The sequence below is a fragment of the Anolis sagrei genome, chromosome Y, assembly GCF_037176765.1.
Source record: "Anolis sagrei isolate rAnoSag1 chromosome Y, rAnoSag1.mat, whole genome shotgun sequence".
In the NCBI taxonomy this organism is placed as follows: Eukaryota; Metazoa; Chordata; class Lepidosauria; order Squamata; family Dactyloidae; genus Anolis; species Anolis sagrei.
In genome coordinates this window covers 70330883-70353486 of record NC_090035.1, presented here as the reverse complement: position 1 = coordinate 70353486, position 22604 = coordinate 70330883, and the positions used below count along the sequence as shown (strand labels likewise).

The 22604-nt window shown below is 45.2% G+C and overlaps 1 protein-coding gene across 1 annotated transcript; it reads right to left on the bottom strand.

The window, feature by feature from the left end:
* Nucleotides 1-995: 995 nt before the first annotated feature.
* On the bottom strand, nucleotides 996-21050 carry LOC132780140 (potassium channel subfamily K member 6). The gene is made up of 3 exons (XM_067462126.1): nucleotides 20696-21050; nucleotides 4347-4742; nucleotides 996-2626 (listed from the first exon to the last, which is right to left on the bottom strand). The coding sequence occupies exons 1-3, from the start codon at nucleotides 21009-21011 to the stop codon at nucleotides 2394-2396; spliced, it is 945 nt and encodes a 314-aa protein (XP_067318227.1). The 5' UTR covers nucleotides 21012-21050; the 3' UTR covers nucleotides 996-2393.
* Between the last annotated feature and the right edge of the window lie 1554 nt (nucleotides 21051-22604).

Sequence of the window (22604 nt, the reverse complement as noted above, 5' to 3'; positions counted from 1 at the left end):
ATCTTCAGTCAATATTTAATTCTTTATGTGAAAATAAAAAAGCACATCCATCCCATGTGTATGCAAATGGGCATTCCGATTCAATAAATGGTCAAATTCTAGATATGAAACCTTGACATGAGTTTAATTAATCTGTGAACAAGTTAATAATTCCATTTGCTGATATGTCAAAACAATGTCCAGCAGGTTGCATTGGGGGGGGGGGGGCTGGGGGCTGGAAGGGATTAATTAAATATCAATTTATTTCAGTGGGGACATTTGCTTTGACATACAAGCCCCAAGAAATTTAAATATATAATATTGTATATTATGGAGCCCCCAGTGGCACACTGAGCTGCTGAACTTGTTGACTGAAAGGTCGCAGGTACAAATCCGAGGAGCGGCGTGAGCTCCTGCTGTTAGCCCCAGCTTCTGCCAACCTAGCAGTTTGAAAACATGCAAATGTGAGTAGATCAATAGATAACGCTCCGGCGGAAGGGAACAGCGCTCCATGCAGTCATGGTGGCCACATGACCTTGGAAGTGTCTATGAACAATGCCAACTCTTCAGTTTAGAAATGGAGATGAGCACCAACTCCCAGAGTCAGCCATGACTGGACTTAATTTCAGGGGAAATCCTTTACCTTTACCTTTACCCTATTGTATATTATATATAATGTATATATATCATGCATGGACAAACGTTTTGGCCAACATAAACTTAAAACAGTTTTTCAGTGGAAGAGCCCAGGAGACATCCAGTCCAATGCTCTTTTGCCATGCAGGAAAAGCAAGGAAGTCAAGGGGATCTGGGCAATCCCAATAGCTTCTTCTTTTTTTTTCAAGCCTCTGAAGATGAGAGAATGTGACTTGCCCAAGATGCTGAGATTGAAAAAAAAATCCTAAAAAACAGTGAATCACCGGATCTTTCTGAAACTTTGCAGGAATGATGCTCTGCTCATGCTCTATTGCTGTAGAGAAAATTCAAGAGTTTTTTAAAAAGATATTTTATTTGTAAAAAGTTTAAAAATTTCCTAAAAATCAGTGGAAGACCAAAACATTCTGAAACTTGGCAAGTTTAAAGTTGTTAATGTGGTCTAGAAATGTGGCATGTTGCATCTTGATAGCAATAAAAATGACAGAAAAACTAGCCTTGCAAGTTTCCACATACGCCCCAATGAACCAAATCTTCCTGAAACAATAACAAAACTTTCAAATTATGAATTAAAACACACCCTCACCCCCTGGGGAATCTTCCCTAAACACTTTCCAGAAGAACACAACCCATTTCTGTCCACAGGATAAATAAAAACAAGGCGAAAGACACAATCTGGAAAGGAGGAACGGTGGAGATGGAAGGCTTTCTCCCCCTCTCTAGCAAGACAGCAAAGTTCAGTATAAACTGTATTGTCGAAGGCTTTCATTAGCCGGAATAACTGGGTTGTTGTAAGTTTTTTGGGCTGTATGGCCATGCTCCAGAAGCATTCTTTCCTGATGTTTTGCCTGCATCTATGGAAGGCATCCTCAGAGGTTGTGAGGTATCTTGGAATGAACTTACGGATTTTGAACTTGGCGAACGTTGAATACTAGATTGGCTTTTATTGGTTGTTATTGGATAATTGGATTGTTTTAACTATTTATAATTGTTGCTGCTATGTATTTTATTTTCCTATGTGTATTGCTGGCATCAAATTGTGCCTTTTGTAAGCCGCCCTGAATCCCCCTTCGGGGGTTGAGAAGGGCGGGGTAGAAATGCTCAAAATAAATAAATAATAATAAACTAGGAAAAGACCTCACAACCTCTGAGGATGCCTGCCATAGATGCAGGCGAAACATCAGGAGAGAATGCTTCTGGAACATGGCCATACAGCCCAAAAAAATTACAACATTCCATAGAAACTTCCATCAAGGACTTGGCAGGAGAAAATATTCCCTGGGTGGACATAATGCAAGATGCCGGGAACAAGTCTGGCCAGCATCAAATCAGATTTCAGAACTGGGCAAGAAAGACTTCGCTCAATATTTCCCGTCTCACAGAATAATTTGTCCTCTCTTTGCAGAGACATTTCCAGGTCTTTTTTCCCATTATTCATTTTTTAAAATAACATTATTTCCAAGATAAATCTGAAAACGAACAAAGCCCCCTCCCTCTCACTTTCCCCCAATGAAACAGCTTGATTTTCTTCATTTTGGAGATCTGTATGAGTTTTCCTGTTCCTGAGTGGTCAGAGTGTCTGTGGTTGCATACCGCCAGGAGCCAGAAGAACTGGGACGGAATCTGCTGAAGGAGAAAAGCGGCCCAGAGCAATATAGCAGGTAGCCATCCGTTGACCAAGAAGCAGTTACCCTCCGCTGGGTCATTTCAGGCTGCTGTACTGCAGGTTTGTGCTGATTGTCTTCCGACGCAAGTTTGGGCTATCTGTTGATGGAGGAGTAATCGGCCTGAGTGCCGTTACCAGAATGCACTGGCGCCTTCTCTGTCTGCTCTGTCTCTGAAGGAGCCTCGTGTTCCTCGAGGATGCGCTGATGGTCTTCTGCGGAGGAATCTCGAGGCAGCAAGACCAGGTCCGAGAGGCCATGCAAGTCTGCCATCTTGTGGAAGGTCTGGAGCAGGAGGAGCATAGCCATCAAGCCCAGAAGAAGGTACACTGGAAGAAGGCACAGAAAATGTATGAGCCTGGAGTAGAGGCAAAAGGGTGCAACAGAGAGAAGAGGTCCTTCCACCGAAAACTTCATGATTTATTTAATGTGGCCAGAAATCAGCTGGGGTCTTATGTCTCCACAAGTGGACTTATAGATTAAATTGATGGGCATCCCTTATCTGGAATTTCAAAACACTCCAAAATTGTCCATAGGGCTGAGCGAGACATACAGCAACTCCTTTGTCTTATGATAGTTAGTGTACACACACGAACACACAAAATTATTAATACTAGCTGTACCCGCCATGCCTTGCTGTAGCCAACCTTCCCTCCCTCTTTCTCTCCTTCTTTCATTCCTTCCTTCCCTTTTTTTCTTTCCTTCTCTCCTCCCTTCCTTCTCTTCCTCTTCCCGGTATATATACTGTAAATAAAATAAATAATCCTGCAGCACGTTTTTCCTATAGTTTTTTATTTAATATCTTCTTGAGTCTCAACCAATCCAACATAGTTTGTGGCAGGCACAAAAATGAAGTTTTTGGAGTATGACAAGTACTTTCAAAGTAAGCACCTCACAATTAAACAGTAACATTTTCAAATAGGAAATAGAAAAAAAATCAAATTTTGTTACACTGTATTCTGTCGTGCGCTGGGCCAGTAAAGAATTTCCTTTAGAACAGGACATGCAACCTTTGCCCATCGGGAAGCCCAAAGAGAAGTTCTCAGAGGCTTTCCACCACAAATGATCTTTAGATGGCTTGTGAAGTATGACAAAGTCTTTTATTAATGAACAATCAAACAGAAACTTCTCTTGTCTTCAATAAAGCTAAACAAATGCTTCCAAGCTTTATGCAACTGGTGACTTCCTAATCTTGCCCACGAAGGACAGGCAACTGTCTTCAATAACTTCTTTACTTTAAAGGAAAATCCCCTTTTTAACTTCTCCCAGGCTGACTGTAAACTAACCCTTACTGATGTGGGCTCCACTACCGGGTCGAACTGCGTCTTGAAGCACCGAGTGGACCTACCAGTAAAGGTTTAGATATTCTCCAGCTGGAGTTCTTTGGTCTTTAGGGATGTTTTCCTGGAAATCTTTGGAGACTCTTAAGATTGTTTTCCCCCAGAAAGCTTTGATGCTCTTAAGACTGTTTCCCCCCCGGAAAGTCTTAAGGGTTGAAGCTTTTGTACAGGGGAAGCTTGCACACATCCTGTACATTAGCTTTCCTTGCTGAGACTAACTAAAAATGGCTCCCTTCCCTTCCCAATTGCCCTGAGCAAGGGGCGGAACCAAAACTTAACGATGATGGACAAGTGACTTGCCCTATGACTGCAACCAAAGAAGCCACCTTTCTGCAGGAACCCTGAAACCTTGGCTTGCAAACAAACATTTAATACAAAGCAAATAAAGTTGGAGCTCCTGGTACAGCCGTACCAGCACACACTGTGTAATTGCTGAATGGTCTATCAACTGGTAAGAACATCCAATGAATTTAATGGATCTACATTAGTTGAAATGACCAATAGGATTCAAACCAATGAAAAAGAATACAAAATAGTTTGAAGAGCTAAAAAGACATCTGTAGTCCAGTGGACAGAAGCTGGGAGTGGATCTTGAAGGCCCAAGTCTGATGAACATCAGCCTCCACCTTGTCCCAATTCAATGGGCAACATGGCAGAGCCATCCATCTTTATACCCTCCTGTCCCACTTACTGACATGTTGATGCTTACCTGTGATTGAGACCTTATACAGGGAACGCAGTGGCTGTCCTGGCTGCTCCCCAGGGACGTAGTCGCCAAGGCCAATGGTGCAAAGGGAGATGAAGCAGAAGTAGAAGGCATCCAGGAAGCTCCAAGTTTCCTCCAATGTGCTGAAGATGGCAGCAGGCACCAGAAAGAAGGCCACCAGTACTCCCACCGCCAACAAGAATAGGTGTCCACAAGACAGGGCCCGCCGATCACACCCCCAGTGCCTTGTCAGATACTCCAGGGGTCCAGAAGTGAACGTGGCAACCAGGCGCTGCACGGTGGCCGTCAACAAGAGCATGGTGAAGGGAACACCCAGCAGCGCGTAGAAGATGCAGAAGGCTTTGCCAGCATCCGAGAGTGGGGTGGTGTAACCATAGCCTGACAGAACAGGGAGAGAGAAGGGAAGGGGCCACAGGGGCTTGCATAAATAACAGAGTAAATTCCAGGTACTTGGCAAACCACAATCTACCACCTGCATGCTCATAGCTATGCCCAACAACCACAGAAATTGACTTCTGACCAAGATCCCATTCCTTCAATTATATAGTTTTGAGTTGCTGAAATCAAGCAAGCTTGTTTAGATATGGGCAAAATGCTCTAAAACCCAGTTTGAAGCTCTGGGAGAGTTTTAGAAGTCAAAAGGCAGGACTAGAGAGCTCAGTTTCTGTGTTGCTCCATATGACCACACCCTCCGACATTTCAGAGATGAAAATTAGGACTTCTGTGGACAAGCAATATCACAGTTTGATGAAGACAGGAAAAGATATTAATGTGGAAGAATATTCAAGTTCAGAGAGGTTTTTGTCTGAAATTTTTAGAATGGGCAAAATTCAGCCCTCTCCACTCTCTGCTGAAGTCAAACGAATTGGACACTTTTTCTAAGGTTATGGTACCTTGGAAAAAGCACTACCATAACCTCCTTAACCACGGCTCCAACGTGACCAAAGAGGTTCTCTCGCAAATCCTGCAAGAACAAACCAGGGATGAGCTTGCAGCACTGCCTAGTTTGGAAGATGTCATCAAAGCCATCAGCCATATAAACAAACAAACAAAGCCAGCAGACCTGATGGGATCCCTGCTGAAATCTTTAAAGAAGTTGGACCTGAGATGACACAACAACTCCACCAGATCATTGAAAAATGAGCAGACTTCAAGGACGCTACTATTATCACTCTCTTCAAAAAGGGAAAAAGAACAGACTATGGAAGTATAGAAGTAACTCCCTTCTAACCTCCTCTGGGAAAATCCTTGCAAGAATCCTTGCAGACCGCCTTTTACCTGTTTTGAAGACAAACTCCTAGAATCTCAGAACAGCTTCCGCCCTTCCAGAGGAACAGTGGGCATGATTTTTGCTGCACAGTTACTCCAAGAAAAATGAGAGCAAAAACAATTTCTGTACATGGCATTCAGGTAAATGCAAAGGCAATTGTCACAGTCAATCGCAATGTTCTCTGGACCATCCTCCAAAAAAATTGAATGCACTGATAAATTCATGAACATCCTGCAGCTCTACCACGAAGACAACAGTCTTGGACAAGAATGGCTCCCAAAGTGTCCCATTTAAGGTGAAATCAGGTGTCCAACAGGGATATGTTATTGCTCCAACCTTATTTTCCATTTTCATCACTATGATACTTCACCTTGCTGATGGTAAGCTTCCCACCAGTGTGAAAACCATCTATTTAACAGATGGCAAGTTTTTTAACCTCAGAAGACTGAAAGCCAAAACCAAGGTCACAACGATATCTGTTATAGAACTTCGATATACTGATGATAATGTACCCTGTGCTCATTCAGAAGAAGACCCACAAGCCACTCTAAACACCTTTGCAGAAGCATACAAAAAACTTGGCCTCTCATTGAGGAAGTGCTCTTTCAGCAGGCATCAGACAATTCCTCTGCAATGCCAGAAATACAGCTTAATGTATTAGAAAATGACCATTTCCGATACCTTGGCAGCCACCTCTCCACAAAAGTCAGCATCGACACTAAAATACAACATCATTTGAGTTCTGCAAGTGCAGCATTATTTCAAAACAGGCAGGGAGTGTTTGAAGACCAGGACATTTGTAGAGATACCAAGATGCTTGTTTATAAAGCCATTGTCCTCCCAACCCTGTTATACACCTGCAAAACGTCACACTCAACTTTTTGGAATGATGCCATCAGTGTTGCCTCCGAAAAATAATGCAAATCTGAAAAATCATGCAAAGAGAAGCGGGCAAATGTAAGCATTCTGGAAGAAGCAAAGACTACCAGCACTGAAGTGATGATCCTCCACCATCAACTTTGCTGGACTGTTAACTGGATGCCCAATTGCCATCTCCCAAAGCAGTTACAATACTCTCAACTTAATGTTGGTGGACAGGAAAAGAGATTTAAAGATGGGCTTAAAGCCAACCTTAACAACTGTGGCAAGAAAACTGGGAAGGCAAGCAGACAAACGTCAGCGTGCTGGAAGAAGCAAAGACCACCAGCATTGAAGCGCTGGCCCTCCGCCATCAACTCCTCTGGAGCGGCCACGTTGTCCGGATGCTCAACCACCGTCTCCCAAAGCAGTTGCTCTACTCTGAACTCAGGAACGGAAAACGGAATGTTGGTGGACAGGAAAAGAGATTTAAAGATGGGCTCAAAGCCAACCTTAAAAACTCTGGCATAGACACTGAGAACTGGGAAGCTCTGGCCCTTGAGCGCTCCAGCTGGAGGTCAGCTGTGACCAGCAGTGATGTAGAATTTGAAAGGCATGAATGGAGGGCGAAAGAGAGAAACGTGCCAAAAGGAAGGCGCATCAAACCAACCCCGGCCGAGACCGCCTTCACCTGGAAACCAATGCCCTCACTGCGGGAGAAGATGCAGGTCAAGAATTGGGCTCCACAGTCACCTACGGACCCACCAGAATACTGCTCCTGGAAGACTATCCTACTCGGCCAATGAGGGATCGCCTAATTAAGTAAGTAAATAAGATGGCTACAAAAATGAGCAGAGGTCAAAGGGAGAAAGTGAGAAGAAGAAAGAGAAACTGAGTCATTTTTAAAACTTATGAAAGAGTGAGACATCAAAGGATTAAATCAGACTTTCCTTTGCAAATTTGGAAAATAGGAGAGTATGTGTGAGCCAACAGGTACAGAACGTAAACTTTGATGGAAATACTAAGTAATCAAACTTGACTTGAATCACTGTGGTTATAACCAATCTTTCTTTTTTGCACTTACACAGTAGAGGCTGTGTTGGGAGGGGAAAAGAATAGGCAAGAGCCAGCTTTTCTACAAAGACTGTAGGCTAACAGCCAAAAAATGTATACAAAGCCGGGTCAGCCATATGATGTTGCTGCACCTCAAAAGCACCCCGGAGCAACATAAGGAATGCTATTCAGCATGACAAAGCCCTGGGAAAGAGGAAGGAGTGGGGGCTGGTTGTGGGCATCACAACACCACAAGGATGCTGACACGTGGAAGGCCAGATCATATGAGAAAGGGCTGAAGAAGCAGGGTATTTTTAGCCTAGGAATGCAAGAGCCAAGGCTAGCGGGAAGAATGTAACAATATTTCCCTGATACCTTGAAGGCTCTCGGAATTAGGCTAAAAGTTAGCAGAACTTTAAAGGAAGGCGGGTGGGACCTGCTTGTTTCAGTGGACACACATCAGAGAAAGGGGAAGAAACGTGTCTGAAAAGCAGAACTCTTGGCAATATCTATCTTGTTTTGAGACTAGGTAAAGCTAAAGGCTTTTCCCTGACATTAAGTCCAGTCATGTTCGACTCTGGGGGTTGGTGCTCATTTCTTTTTCTAAGCCAAAGAGCTGGCGTTGTCTGTAGACACCTCCAAGGTCATGCGGCCAGCATGACTCCATGGAGCGCCACTACCTTCCCGCCAGTGGCCATCTGTCTCTTGTTCCCGCCAGGCGCACCTGTGATGCAGGCTGGACTGAGAGCAGGGCCTCCCCAGATTATCTTAATGTCCTAGTTGGTTCATAGGAGGAGATGCGTTTGGAGAGGTAAGTAGGGCCAGAACCGTTTAGGGTTAATTTGTCCATGTCTTTTATTTCCCTTATTTTATTTGTCCATTGGTCTATATCCGGTATTTCCTTCTGTTTCCAGTGTCTGGCATATACAATCCTGGTGGCAGTCGTTAGGTACACAAATAAAATATCCTCATTTGAGTCTAATATTAAATCTGAATCAATTATTCCCAAGAGATAGTACTCTGGCTTCCTTGGAATTTTTTTCATGAGGATCTGTTGACACTCTTCATGTATTGCTTTCCAATATTTTTGAGATTCTTTACATGTCCACCACTAGGGCATTTAAAAAGCAGATGAAGAATGAGGATAAGAAAAGGTGAATCGGGACCAGGGGCGGCTCAAGCCATTACGCAAAGTAAGCATTTGCAGTATAGTTTATTTTGCCCAGGGGTGCTCTTGAGGCGCTCTTGGGGGAAAATAGACCTTGACATATGCGAGTTGTAGTTACTGGGATGTATAGTTCTCCTACGATCAAAGAGCATTCTGAACTCCACCAATGATGGAATTGAACCAAATATGGCACACAGAACTCCCACTATGAACAGAAAATATATATATCAGTGATTGGTTGGGGGGGCGCCAAAATACTGTTTGCTTACAGTTGAAAATTACCTAGAGCCGCCTCTGGTTCTATGTATGGGTCTAGCAGTCCCTTCCTTGCAGCCAGGTCTGAGGACCCCCTTTTGGGAATGGAGAGAATGTGTGGTCAAGGAGGGGAAAGAACAAAAAGGTCTTATGTGCATGTCGGCACGTGTGTAACATTTCCTCCTGGCTGCCTGCCAGTAAAACTTTTGCTTAATCCTCTTTGGTATCTGCTGCCAGCTACTGGGCAGAGTTCACACCATGTCAATCCCTCCGCCAGGAATCCTGACCTATAGGAATGGCATCCAAATCACCCTCTGCCCAAACCACCTTCTTTCTGAGTCTGAGCATTAGAGTGCTGGGGCTGGACCACATCTGGAGAAGACAGTCCCTCTGCACAGAGACCCGCCTTCCAAACAAGACGTGGCACAAGCTCTCCACGAGCAGCTACTCAGTGCCAACAAGGCAGCTGAATCTGGGCAGGTTGCCAGGCAGAGGAGAGGCTGCCTGTCCAATTGTGGACAAAAGAAAACCCTCCCTGGGCAAAGGCATTGGGGAACGAGGTGGAAACTGCCCATCAGAGGCATCCAGACCTCTGGCATTCTGCCTCCATCAAAGAAGAGAAAAGCAGAGGCTCTCTACTCACCCTCTTAGGTCCTGATTTTTTTCCATTAAATCCCTTCTAATGAAATGTCTGCCTTGTAGTTTTATTCCTATTCTTCCTGTTTGTTTTTTAAACACACTTATATACTGTTTGTCAATAAGTGGTGATAGTAAATTCAACTGTATATTAACTTTATTTACCATACGTTCTTTTCCAGGACTTTGTAACTCTAGAGACAGCAAAAAATTAGAAATCATTTATTTATTTATTTATTTATTTATTTATTTAGAATATTTGTACCCTGTCCTTCTCAACCCCCTCGGGGAATTCAGGGCAGCTTCCAATTGGCAGCAATTTGATGCTTCAATATATACATAATAAAAATAAACAGTATATAAATATAAATAGTTAAAAACATTAAAACAATACAATTAAAATCTACTAAGAATTATCACTCTGGTGGCCATTATTAGCTGAAAACTGTGGTTGGATGCTCCATCAAACTTATCCATTATCCATTTCCAAGCCATTGTCAACATTGTTACACTTAATTACCTGAAGGCCTGGTCCCACATCCATGTTTTAACTTTTTTCTAAAGGTGAGGAGGGATGAAGATGACCTAATTTCCCCGGGGAGTGAGTTTCACAGGCAAGGGGCCACCACTGAGAAGGCCCCGTCCCTCATCCCTGCCATGCGTGTTTGAGACAGAGGCGGGGCCGAAAGCAGGGCCTCCCTAGAAGACCTTAAGCTCCAAGGTGAGATGTAGAAGGAGATACGTTCGGACAGGTATGCAAGGATAGTTGATTATTAACTATCCTTGAGATTTCCACTAGTGAGAGTATGGAAACTACCTGAAAAAATTAATGTACAAGACAAGAATCTGACAAGATAGAGAACAATACAACACTTTTGTTAATACTTGGTGTATATGCTGGAATACAACTCCATGGAGCAAGAAAAACAGAAGTTCTGGAAAACCCTATTTTGACCTATAATGAAAGTATTCTCATGGTCATATTTTTCTATATATGGATAAAGCAGTAAGAACTGTAATAGACTTGTAGAGAAGCAAAAATGAAAACAAAAGAATACTGTTTGTTATACGATGGGCCCTTGGCATCTGCTGGGGTTTGATACCAAAATCCATGGCTGCTCAAGTCACATTATATACAATGGTGTACTTACTTACTTAGGCAATCCCTCATTGTCCGAGTAATAATAATAATAAAAAAACTTTATTTGTACCACGCTACCATCTTCCCATGGAACTCGGTGCGGCTTACATGAGGCCACATCCAAAATACATCAAACAACATCAATAACACAACATTAATAAACAAGTAAGATTGTCTTCCAAGGGCGATGTCCTGGCGGTGGGTACATAGGTGACTGTGGAGCCCTATTCTTGACCCGCGTGTTCGGTTTCCAGGTGGAAGGCGGTCCCAGTCGCCTTCCTCTTGGCACATTTCTCTCTTTAGCCCTCCATTTGTGCCTCTTCATATTCTACAGCACTGCTGGTCACAGCTGACCTCCAGCTAGAGTGCTCAAGGGCCAGGGCTTCCCAATTCTTGGTGTTTATGCCACAGTTTTTTAGGTTGGCTTTGAGCGCATCTTTAAGTCTCTTTTCTTGTCCTCCAAAATTCTGTTTTCTGTTCTTGAGTTCAAAGTAGAGTAACTGCTTTGAGAGATGGTGATTGGGCATTCGGACAATGTGACCGGTGCAGTGGAGTTGATGGCAGAGGACCATTGCTTCAATGCTGGTCTTTGCTTCTTCCAGCATGTTGACATTTGTCCGCCTGTCTTCCCAAGAAATTTGCAGGATTTTTCAGAGGCAACGATGATGGAATTGTTCCAGGAGTTGCATAGTGTAGCAAAATGGTGTCTCATTTATAAAACGGCAAAGAAGTGCTTGAGGATCTGTGAAATGGCAAGAGGCAACAGCAGGATATGCCTAGGCATTAGCATAGTGCTCAGCATTTTGGTTTTTTATTTTTGTTTCAAGTATTTTCAAGCTATGTTTGGTTGAATCTGTGGATGAACAACCCATGGATATAGAGACGTGATTGTATTTACTTATAAAGTTTGTTGGTAATTTATGTTGGCTTTAGAATAAAAGTTTTTAAATGCGTACTGCAAGGTGTGTACTGAAAGAGTGGAATGCAATGGCACTGAGACATCTCACCCAAGAGAGTTTGCAAGGTGTGAAGATTATTGCTGTTTCAAGAGCAAGAAAACATCAATCTTTCATTCCTTGCCATGATAGGAAGGTGAGTGTTCATGGCTCAGGTGGAGCTTAACACAATCAAATGCAACCAAAGGGAAGCAGTGGGATCTCAGGCATCATTTGCCTTCCCCTCCTTGGTGGTGGTTGGCTACAGTAAACCAAGACATTGCATGTCCCAAGGCAGCAGGAGGGTCAAGGCAAAGATCTGTTGGAAGAGGCCCCTTCTTCTGCCTGCCTCCTCCTTTCCTCGCAGAGCAGACCACAACTTCCGCTTGCCCAAGCAATGTAGAAAGCTGTCTAGGAACAAACTATTTCTCTGAAGAGCAAGTGGCAAGCACAGGTCCCTCCCCAGCCTTCAGGGCACAAAACCACCTTTTGCATTTACGCAAAACACTCCCTTTTATTGCAGAAGGTGGAGGAGCAAAACAGGAAAAGCTGGGGCCAGTTTCCCCATTTTGGGGCCATGCTTTGAGGCATACTGAAGAACCAGAAGGAGCAGTTCCCACTGTGTGAATTGAACTGGGTCTGTTTCCTTGAGGCTTGGGATGAATGTGCCTCCTTCAGAATGAAGCCAGTCTTCAATGCTATGAGAAGTGACTGCTTTCAAACTTTGGAACTCCCTTCCTCAAGAGGCTAGGCTGACCCTTTTCTTGTTGGCTTTTCATTAGATGAAGACATTCCTATTCCAGGGATCATGGCGTCACAGAATCATATTGTGGGGAAGGCTTCATAGACCATTGAATCCAATCTCTTGCATGATCTCCACCTACAGCATCCCAGCAGGTAGATTTCCTGAAGACGTCTGGAACCACCTCTCTAAGCAATTGGTTCTATTACTGAACCACACTTACTGTCAATAAGGGTTTTCTTAGCCAAGGAAAACCCAGAAGGAGGTGTTGCCATTGCCTTCCTCTCAAATGAACACTCATATCTCATCCAACTGCAAACCAGGCATGATTCTGTTTATCTTCCAAGATTAGACAGAATCTGGTGCCTTCAAGATATTTTGGCCCCAGGGGCATTACTACAGGATGTATCTTGTTGTGGTTTGGGGGAGGTGTCCCTACGTTAAGGAACTATCCTCCGTAGGAAATACAATAATGCTCAGGAAAACAGAAGTTAGCAGGAAAAGAGGAAGAATGCTTGACAGGTGGAGAGAATTAGACAAGGAAGCCTTTGCTTTGAGTTGGCAAGACTTGAGCAAAACAAGTGTGGCATGTTGGTTTAGCATTAGATTACAACTCTTGAAACTGGAGTTCAAATCCCCACTCATGAAAATCCATTGGGTATTTATTTAGAGTATCAGGAGCAAACCAAGGGTACAGTTGTGTGTTATATTTATATATCTCACATATATATAAACACAAAGTTTAAAAACTTTGCATTATATTAAATGCCCTTTGGTAAGTAACTGGCCACTTGGAGTGCCTCTGGTGTTGCCATAAGGAGGTCCTCCACTGTGCATGTGGCAAGGCTCAGACTACATTGTAATAGGTAGTCTGTGGTTTGATCTTTCTTCTCCACACTCGCATGTTGTGGACTCCACTTTGTGGCCCCATTTCTTAAGGTTAGCTCTGCATCTCATGGTGCCAGAGCGCAGTCTGTTCAGCATCTTCCAAGTTGCTCAGTCTTCTGTGTGCCCAAGAGGGAGTCTCTCATTTGGTAACAGCCATGAGTTGAGATTCCAGGTTTTAGCCTGCCCCTTTTGGACTCTTGCTTGCCGAAGTATTCCTGCAAGTATCTCTGTAGATCTTAGAAAACAATTTCTTGATTTAAGTCGTTGACGTGCTGGATGATACTCAAACAAAGGATGAGCTGGAGATGTCACTAGGTCCTTTCATTATTGGCTGCTACTTCCCAGTGGATATCAGGTGGTGCAATACCAGCTAAACAGTGTAATTTCTTCAGTGGTGTAGGGCACAGACATCCTGTGATAATGCAACATGCTGCATCCATTGGGTGACTTTGGACAAGTTACAACAACAGCGAAGGTGATAAAAGGAGGCCTCTCAGTCACTGGTTTGCAAGAAGCTGGCTCAATAGCGGTTAACCACAATTGTCTCTTCAGTTGCTTGATGGTGTTCCTACATTTCATCTAGCTCCCCCCGCAACCGCTGGGAAAATGCAAACGCAGAATTTGAGCATGACCAGAGAGCCTTTCCTCCATCCATACTCTGCCTTCACCCATTCAGAAAAAAAAAAAACAGGATGCAGAGAACGTGAGACCTGGCTCAGCTGCAGATGAACTTTCCGTGAGGCAGATAGATCTTGGGCAGAAAGCTAAAGGGCTTGGCTCCCCCACCCTTTACACAAACACATGCAGCTGGACAACCACACCTCATAACACTCGGTGCAGCTTGCCACTGGAAGGTGGATGGAGAAAATATTGTTTTAAGGGTGTGGGGAGAACGAGGAGAGACAGGTCTTACAATATATCACCAATGCCTGCCTTCCTACCCATCCCCAGCCATGGCCACTAGCTTGAAAGTTAGCATCTGTGTGGAGCCATCCAGGAAAGTCCTGAGTGGGATGAACATATAGGGTGTAGCTTTGTGTGTACTTTCAAATCTCCTGTTGACTTATGGCAATCCCAGGGAATTTCTACAGCTGGGGAAAATTACCCCAAAATAAGACACCCCCCTTCCATGAAGAAATCTTCCTAGTATGTATTGTCGAAGGCTTTCATGGCTGGAATCACTGGGATGTTGTAGGTTTTTCGGACTGTATAGTCATGTTCTAGAAGCATTTTCTCCTGACATTGTGCCTGCATCTATGGCAGGCATGCTCAGAGGTTGTGAGGTCTCTTACTGGTATCTTTACCTGCCTTGATTCTTTGGGCACTTACACTATATTTCTAAATAGTCAACCAAAATTAAATTACTGCAGTGCTAGAAACTTGGGATTCAATTCAAAATCCACTAATGATCCAGAATTCTCATAACTATACACATGAGCAAAGCTATGGCTTAATACTCATGCTCAGGCCTATGACTGTGGCACCTTATCTGGGAACATTGGCTGCTCATCATATTTCACCAGGCATGATCTGGAGCAAATCCCTGAGGAATCCAGAGTGGGTCGCCTGCACCACTCCCAATGTTACTGGGTTGCTACTCCCATCATCCCCCTTCATGTTCAGCTCTGCTGAGGGAAGGTGGAGGCTCACATTCCCTGGAAGGCTATAAATTGCCCAATCTGGGCTAGAAAAAAGACAAGAAGTCACTTTCACATTCATGTCATCACTTCTGTACTTTCCTCCCAGCGATTCACAATGCTCTCTGGACCATCCTCCAAACAATCAGATGCGCCATCAAATTTGTGAACATCCTGCAGCTTATCCATGATGACATGATGGCAACGGTCTTGGACAGCAATGGCTCCCAAAGTGACCCATTTATGGTGGAATCAGGTGTCAAACAGGAAAGTGTTATTGCCCCAACCTTATTTTCCATCAACATTGCTATGATACTTCACCTTGTTGATGGGAAGCTTCCCATCAGAGTAGAAATCATCTATCGGACAGATGGCAAGCTATTTAACCTCAGCAGACTGAAAGCCAAAACCAAGGTTACAACAACATCTGCTATAGAATTCCAGTATGCTGATGACAACATCATCTGTGCGCATTCAGAAGAAGACCTACAAGCCACTCTAAACACCTTTGCAGAAGCATACGAGAAGCTCAGCCTGTCATTAAACAACAAACCTTGGCAACCACCTCTCCACAAAAGTCAACATTGACACTGAAATACAACACCGCCTGAGCTCTGCGAGTGCAGCATTTTTCCGAATGAAGCACAGAGTGTTTGAGGACCAGGACATCCATAGAGATACCAAGGTTCTTGTTTATAAAGCTATTGTCCTCCCAACCCTGCTATACGCCTGCAAATCGTGGACTATCTAGAGACGTCACATGCAACTCCTAGTACAATTCCATCAGTGTTGCCTCCAAAAAATCCTACAAATTTCTTGGGAAGACAAGCAGAAAAATGTCAGCAAAGGAAAGCAAAGACCACCAGCATTGAAGCGATGGTCTTCCGCCATCAACTCCGCCGAACTGGAGGCATGAATGGAGGGCGAAAGAGAAATGTGCAAAGAGGAAGGCATTTCAAGCCAACCCCAAGTGGGACCCCTTCCACCTGGAAAGCAATACCCTCACTGCGAGAGAACTTGCAGATCAAGAATAGGGCCCCACAGTCACCTAGGGACCCACCGCCAGGACACCGATCTTGGAAGACAATCCTACTCGGACAACAAGGGGTCACCTAAGTAAGTAAATACTTTCTCCCAGCTCTGCATGAAAGGCTCCCAAAAGAGAGTAGTAATAACACCCACAATGGAGGCAATTAAACCCAATTACAACTCAGCCTTAGCAAAACACAAGGAAAAAGTGATGAGAGTGGAAAAAGGACAAAGCAATAAAGTTTGCCATAGATGTGTGTGAAATGTCAGGGGAGAATGCTTCTGGAACATGCCCATACAGCTTGGAAAACTCACAACAACACAGAAACAAAGTTTGCTTAGTGGAAAGGAAACTGGTCATGCAAATCTCATAGGGCGCATTAGCTGCCACCTCATATCCGTGTCTTAATCACTCTTTTATGAGCAGGTTCCTGGGACTCGGAGTTTACCAGCTTATGTCACACCCCAAGGCCAACATGCCATCGCAACCGGGCTTCAGCAAGTCATACACCCACACCCATTGCTCCAGCAGTCACACAAGGAAGGTGAGAGCATGAATGACAATTAAATACTGTATACAGTGTATTGTCAAAAGCTTTCATGGCTGGTATCACTATAGTGTGGTGTGGTTTCCAGGCTGTATTGCCATGTTCTAGCAGCATTTTCTTCTGGCTTTTCACCTGCATCTGTGGCTGGCATCTTCAGAGGTGCCTAAACGACACTCCCCTGTATACAGTCTTTTGCTTTCAATGACCTCAGTTACGAGGACAAGGAGAGGCAGGGAAGGTGGAAAACTCAGCATCCACCCCAAGAGCTGACGTGGTGTTGTGTTTATTTTGGTTAGTCTGACGCACGCTGCAAGGTGGATTAAGATCTTCTGGGGAGGCCCTGCTCTTACTCCTGCCTTCTTCGCAGATGCGTCTGGTGGGGACGAGAGACAGGGCCTTCTCAGCAGTGGCCCGACTGTGAAATGCCCTGCCTAGAGATGTAAGATCGGCTCCCTCCCTCCTGACTTTTCGAAAAAAGGTGAAAACCTGGCTTTTTGAGCAGACCTTCCCAAATACGACACAGCTAAATGGAATTATGGAACTACTTGATAACACAGTGGAATAACAATTTGACATGGAGACGCTCACGATAATGTTTTAAGGCAGTGTATGTTTTATATATATATATATATATATATATATATATATATATATATATATAAACATGAAGAACTTCCTGAGAGTATGAGCTGTCTCGGAGAGTTTTTAAGCAGAAGCCTGATGGCCATCTGTCGGGAAGGCTTTGATTGTGTCTTCGTGCCTGGCAGAAGGGGGGTTGGACTGGATAACCCTCAGGGACTCTTCCAACTTTTATAATTCTAGGATCAACGAAGAGAGGCGTTGGGGGGGGGGGGGGGGTGATGCCGTAATAGACAGGATGCAAACCAGCATAGCAGGAAAAACTGGATGGCCTTTGGGGAGGGGGTGGCCTTCAAACTCTAGTGGAGTATAATAGTTTAGGAGTGTTGTGAAGATTCGTTTTCTTTGGATTTTCATGCAGAAGCCTGATGGCCATCTGTCGGGAGGGCTTTGATTGTGTCTTCCCACCTGGCAGGCTGCATTTGGAACAGGTGGTCTTGGGGGGGGGGTCCCCTCTAATTCTAGTAGAATTTAGTAGTCTAAAAGTCTCTTTATCTTAGGGTTTTAAGGCAGTCTTAGGGTCTTTAAGAAAGACTGGGTTTGGACCAGATATCCTATGTTTCTATGTGAGGAGTCCCAACTCTAGTGCAATATAGTAGTGTAGAAGTCTCTTCCTCTTGGGGAGGCCATCCACAGAGAGGGCTTTGATTGTGTCTTCCTAACTGGCAGAATAGGTTTGGCCCAGATATCCTATGTGTGTATGTGGGGAGTCCCTTCCAAATCTAGTGGAATATAATAGTGCAGAAGTCTCTTCCTCTTGGGGTTTTCATGCAGAAGCCTGATGGCCATCTGTCAGGAGGGCTTTGATTGTGTCTTCCCACCTGGCAGCCTGGGTTTGGATCTGATATCCTTTGTGTGTTTGTGAAGAGTACCTAGTGGAATGTAATAGTCTAGAAGTCTCTTCCTCTTGGGGTTTTCATGTAGAAGCCTGATGGACATCTATTGGGGTGGCTTTGATTGTGTCTTCCTGCTTGGCAGAAGGGTTAGACTGGGTGTCTTATATGGAGGGAGGGGGTTCCTTCCAACTCTAGTGGAATATAACACTCTAGAAGTCTCTTAATCTTAAGAGTTTCACACAGAAGCCTGATGGCCATTTGTCGAAAGGGCTTTGATTGTGTCTTCCCACCTGGCAGACTGGGTTTGGACTGGATATCCTATGTGTGTATGTGACGGAGTCCCAGTTCTAATGGAATATAATACTCTAGAAGTCTCTTCCTCTTGGGGTTTTCATGTAGAAGCCTCATGGCCATCTATTGGGAGGGCTTTGATTGTGTCTTACCGCCTGGCAGACTGGGTATGGACTGGATATCCTATGTGTGTATGTGGGGGGTCCCAATTCTAGTGGGATATAATAGTCTAGAAGTCTTTTCCTCTTAGGGTTTTAAGGTAGTCTGGATGGCCATCTGTCAAGAGGGCTTTGATTGTGTTCTTCTTGGCTGGAAGAAGGGTTGGACTGGATGACATTTGGAGGGGAGACTTTCATTCACTGGGCTAAATTTGGTATAAATACCCAATCTGAATACTGGTGGGGTTGGGGAGGGGATTGATTTTGCCATTTGGGAGTTGTAGTTGCTGAGATTTATAGTTAACCTACAATCAAAGAGCATTCTGAACTCCATCAACGATGGAATTGAACCAAACTTGGCAAACAGAACTCCCATGACCAACAGAAACTACTGGAAGGGTTTGGTGGGCATTGACCTTGAGTTTGGGAGTTGTAGTTCACCTAGATCCAGAGAACACTGTGGACTCAAATAATGATGGATCTGGACCAAACTTGGCATGGATACTCAATATGCCCAAATGTGGATACTGGTGAGGTTTGGGGAAAATAGGCCGAGACATTTGGGAGTTGTAGTTGCTTGGATTTATAGTTCACTTAAAATCAAAGAGCATTCTGAACACCACCATTGATGGAAGTGAACCAAACTTGGCACACAGAACTCCCATGACCAACAGAAACTACTGGAACGGTTTGGTGGGCATTGGCCTTGAGTTTGGGAGTTGTAGTTCACCTACATCCAGAGAACACTGTGGACTCAAATAATGATGGATCTGGACCAAACTTGGCACGAATCCTCAATATGCCCAAATGTGTATACTGGTGAGATTTGGGGGAAATAGACCGAGACATTTGGGAGTTGTAGCTGCTGGGATTTATAGTTCACCTACAATCAAAGAGCATTCTGAACTCCACCAATGATGGAAGTGAACCAATCTTGGCATGAGTCCTCAGTATGCCCAAATGTGGATACTGGTGGAGTTTGGGGAAATAGACCGAGACACTTGGGAATTATAATTGCTGGGATTTATAGTTCACCTACAATCAAAGAGCGTTCTCTACTCCCTCAATGATGGAAGTGAACCAAACTTGGCACACAAAACTCCCATGACCAACAGAAACTACTGGAACGGTTTGGTGGGCATTGACCTTGAGTTTGGGAGTCGTAGTCCACCTACATCCAGAGAACACTGTGGACTCAAATAATGATGGATCTGGACCAAACTTGGCACAGATACTCAATATGCCCAAATGTGGATACTGGTGAGGTTTGGGGAAAGTAGACAGAGACATTTGGGAGTTGTAGTTGCTGGGATTTATAGTTCACTTACAATCAAAGAGCATTCTGAACTCCCCCAATGATGGAAGTGAACCAAACTTGTCACAGAGAACTCCCACGACCAACAGAAAGTACTGGAAGGGTTTGGTGGGCATTGACCTTGAGTTTGGGAGTTGTAGTTCACCTACATCCAGAGAACACTGTGGACTCAAATAATGATGGATCTGGACTAAACTTGGCACGGATACTCAATATGCCCAAATGTGGATGCTGTTGAGGTTTGGGGGGAATAGACCGAGACATTTGGGAGATGTAGTTGCTGGGATTTATAGTTCACTTACAATCAAAGAGCATTCTGAACCCCACCAATGATGGAAGTGAACCAAACTTGGCACGAGTCCTCAATATGCCCAAATGTGAATACTGGTGGAGTTTGGGGAAAATAGACCGAGACATTTGGGAGTTGTAGTTGCTGGGATTTATAGTTCACTTATAATCAAAGAGCATTCTGAACCCCACCAGTGATGGAAGTGTATCAAACTTGGCACGAGTCCTCAATATGCCCAAATGTGGATACTGGTGGAGTTTGGGGGAAATAGCCCGAGACATTTGGGAGTTGTAGTTGCTGAGATTGATAGTTCACTTACAATCAAAGAGCATTCTGAACCCAAAAACGATGGAAGTGAACCAAACTCGGCACACAGAACCCCCATGACGATGAAAAAATGCTGTGTTTTCTGATGGTCTTTGGTAGCCCTTCAGACCCCACCCCTTGCGACACCCCCCCCCCCTCCCAGGGGTCCCACCCCCAAGTTGAGAAACATTGAACTAAGAGATTGATCCTTTGGGAGGGAGAGGTGGGTGGGTAATAGAGAGGATGCCAAACCAGCCCAGCCGGAAAGGCGTCGGGTTTCCTGCGGCGGCAGACGGAGAATGCTGAAGACAGTGGCGAGGAGTTCCCCAGGACTCACCGACGGTGGTGATCAAGGTGCTGGAGAAGAAGAAGGCGGAGGCGAAGTCCCAGTTGGAGGCGGCGGCGGCGTTGGAGCCGTTTCGGGGCAGAGTGACGCCGTGCCGGTTGGCGGCGAGGAGGGCGGCCAGGAAGCGCTCGAGGGCCTCCTCGCCCAGGCAGGGGCTCTGCGCCAGGAAGGCGGCCTTCTGCGCCCGCAGCTCGGCCCGCAGGCGGCTCTCCACGGGACGCTCGACGGCCGAGATTACCAGCGCGCCCAGGAGCAGGTAGCCCGCGTAGCCCAGGCCCAGGCAGGCCAGCACCGCGCAGCCCCGCATCGCCCCGACCAGCAGAGCCGACCGGCCCGCCCTCCCGTCCGTCCCTCTTAGGCAGCCGCCAAGCCCCTCCCGTCGGGCGGAGCCAGGACTCTCCTCCGGCCTCCCCAGGCACCTGGCGGACCCAAAGAGGCCCCGCCTACAAACTTCCCATTGGGGAATCCTCTTGCCTTGGAGTCCTTCTCCCGAGGGTCTGAAGCAGCGTGGCTATATGGCCATCTCTCGGATGGGTTGGACTAGATGGCCTTTGGGTTGGGTTCCAAATTGGGAGGGAGAGCCAATACTCCAGAGGACAGGAGCAGGATTCAAAACGATCTTGACAGATTAGAGAGATGATTGGCCAAAACTAACAAAATGAAGTTCAACAGTGACAAATGCAAGATACTCCACTTTGGATGCAGACTGTGGCCAGGAAATCAGAAGACGCTTCCTTCTTGGGAGGAGAGCAATGTCCAATCTCGATAAAATAGTAAAGAGTAGAGACATCAGACTGGCAACAAAGATCCATTGCCTAGTCAAAGCCATGGTATTCCCTGTAGTAACCCACGGATGCGAGAGCTGGACCTTAGGGAAGGCTGAGCGAAGGAAGATCGATGCTTTTGAGCTGTGGTGTTGGAGGAAAGTGCTGAGAGTGCCTTGGACTGCGAGAAGATCCAACCAGACCATCCTCCAGGAAATAAAGCCCGACTGCTCACTGGAGGGAAGGAGACTAGAGACAAAGTTGAAGTACTTTGGCCACATCATGAGGAGACAGCAAAGCCTAGAGAAGACAATTATGCTGGGGAAAGTGGAAGGCAAAAGGAAGAGGGGCCGACCAAGGGCAAGATGGATGGATGGCATCCTTGAAGTGACTGGACTGACCTTGAAGGAGCTGGGGGTGGTGACGGCCGACAGGGAGCTCTGGCGTGGGCTGGTCCATGAGGTCACGAAGAGTCGAAGACGACTGAACGAATGAACAACAAACCACTTTGGCAGGAAGAACGAAATGCAAAGATACAGAATGGGGGACAATGCCTGGCTCGAGAGCAGTACGTGTGAAAAAGATCTTGGAGTCCTCGTGGACAACAAGTTAAACATGAGCCAACAATGTGATGTGGCGGCAAAAAAAGCCAATGGGATTTTGGCCTGCATCAATAGGAGCATAGTGTCTAGATCTAAAGAAGTAATGCTACCCCTCTATTCTGCTTTGGTTAGACCACACCTGGAATATTGTGTCCAATTCTGGGCACCACAATTCAAGAGAGATATTGACAAGCTGGAATGTGTCCAGAGGAGGGTGACTAAAATGATCAAGGGTCTGGAGAACAAGCCCTATGAGGAGCGGCTTAAAGAGCTGGGCATGTTTAGCCTGAAGAAGAGAAGGCTGAGAGGAGATATGATAACCATGTATAAATATGTGAGAGGAAGCCACAGGGAGGAGGGAGCAAGCTTGTTTTCTGCTTCCTTGGAGACTAGGACGCAATGGAACAATGGCTTCAAACTACAAGAGAGGAGATTCCATCTGAACACGAGGAAGAACTTCCTGACTGTGAGAGCTGTTCAGCAGTGGAACTCTCTGCCCCAGAGTGTGGTGGAGGCTCCTTCTTTGGAAGCTTT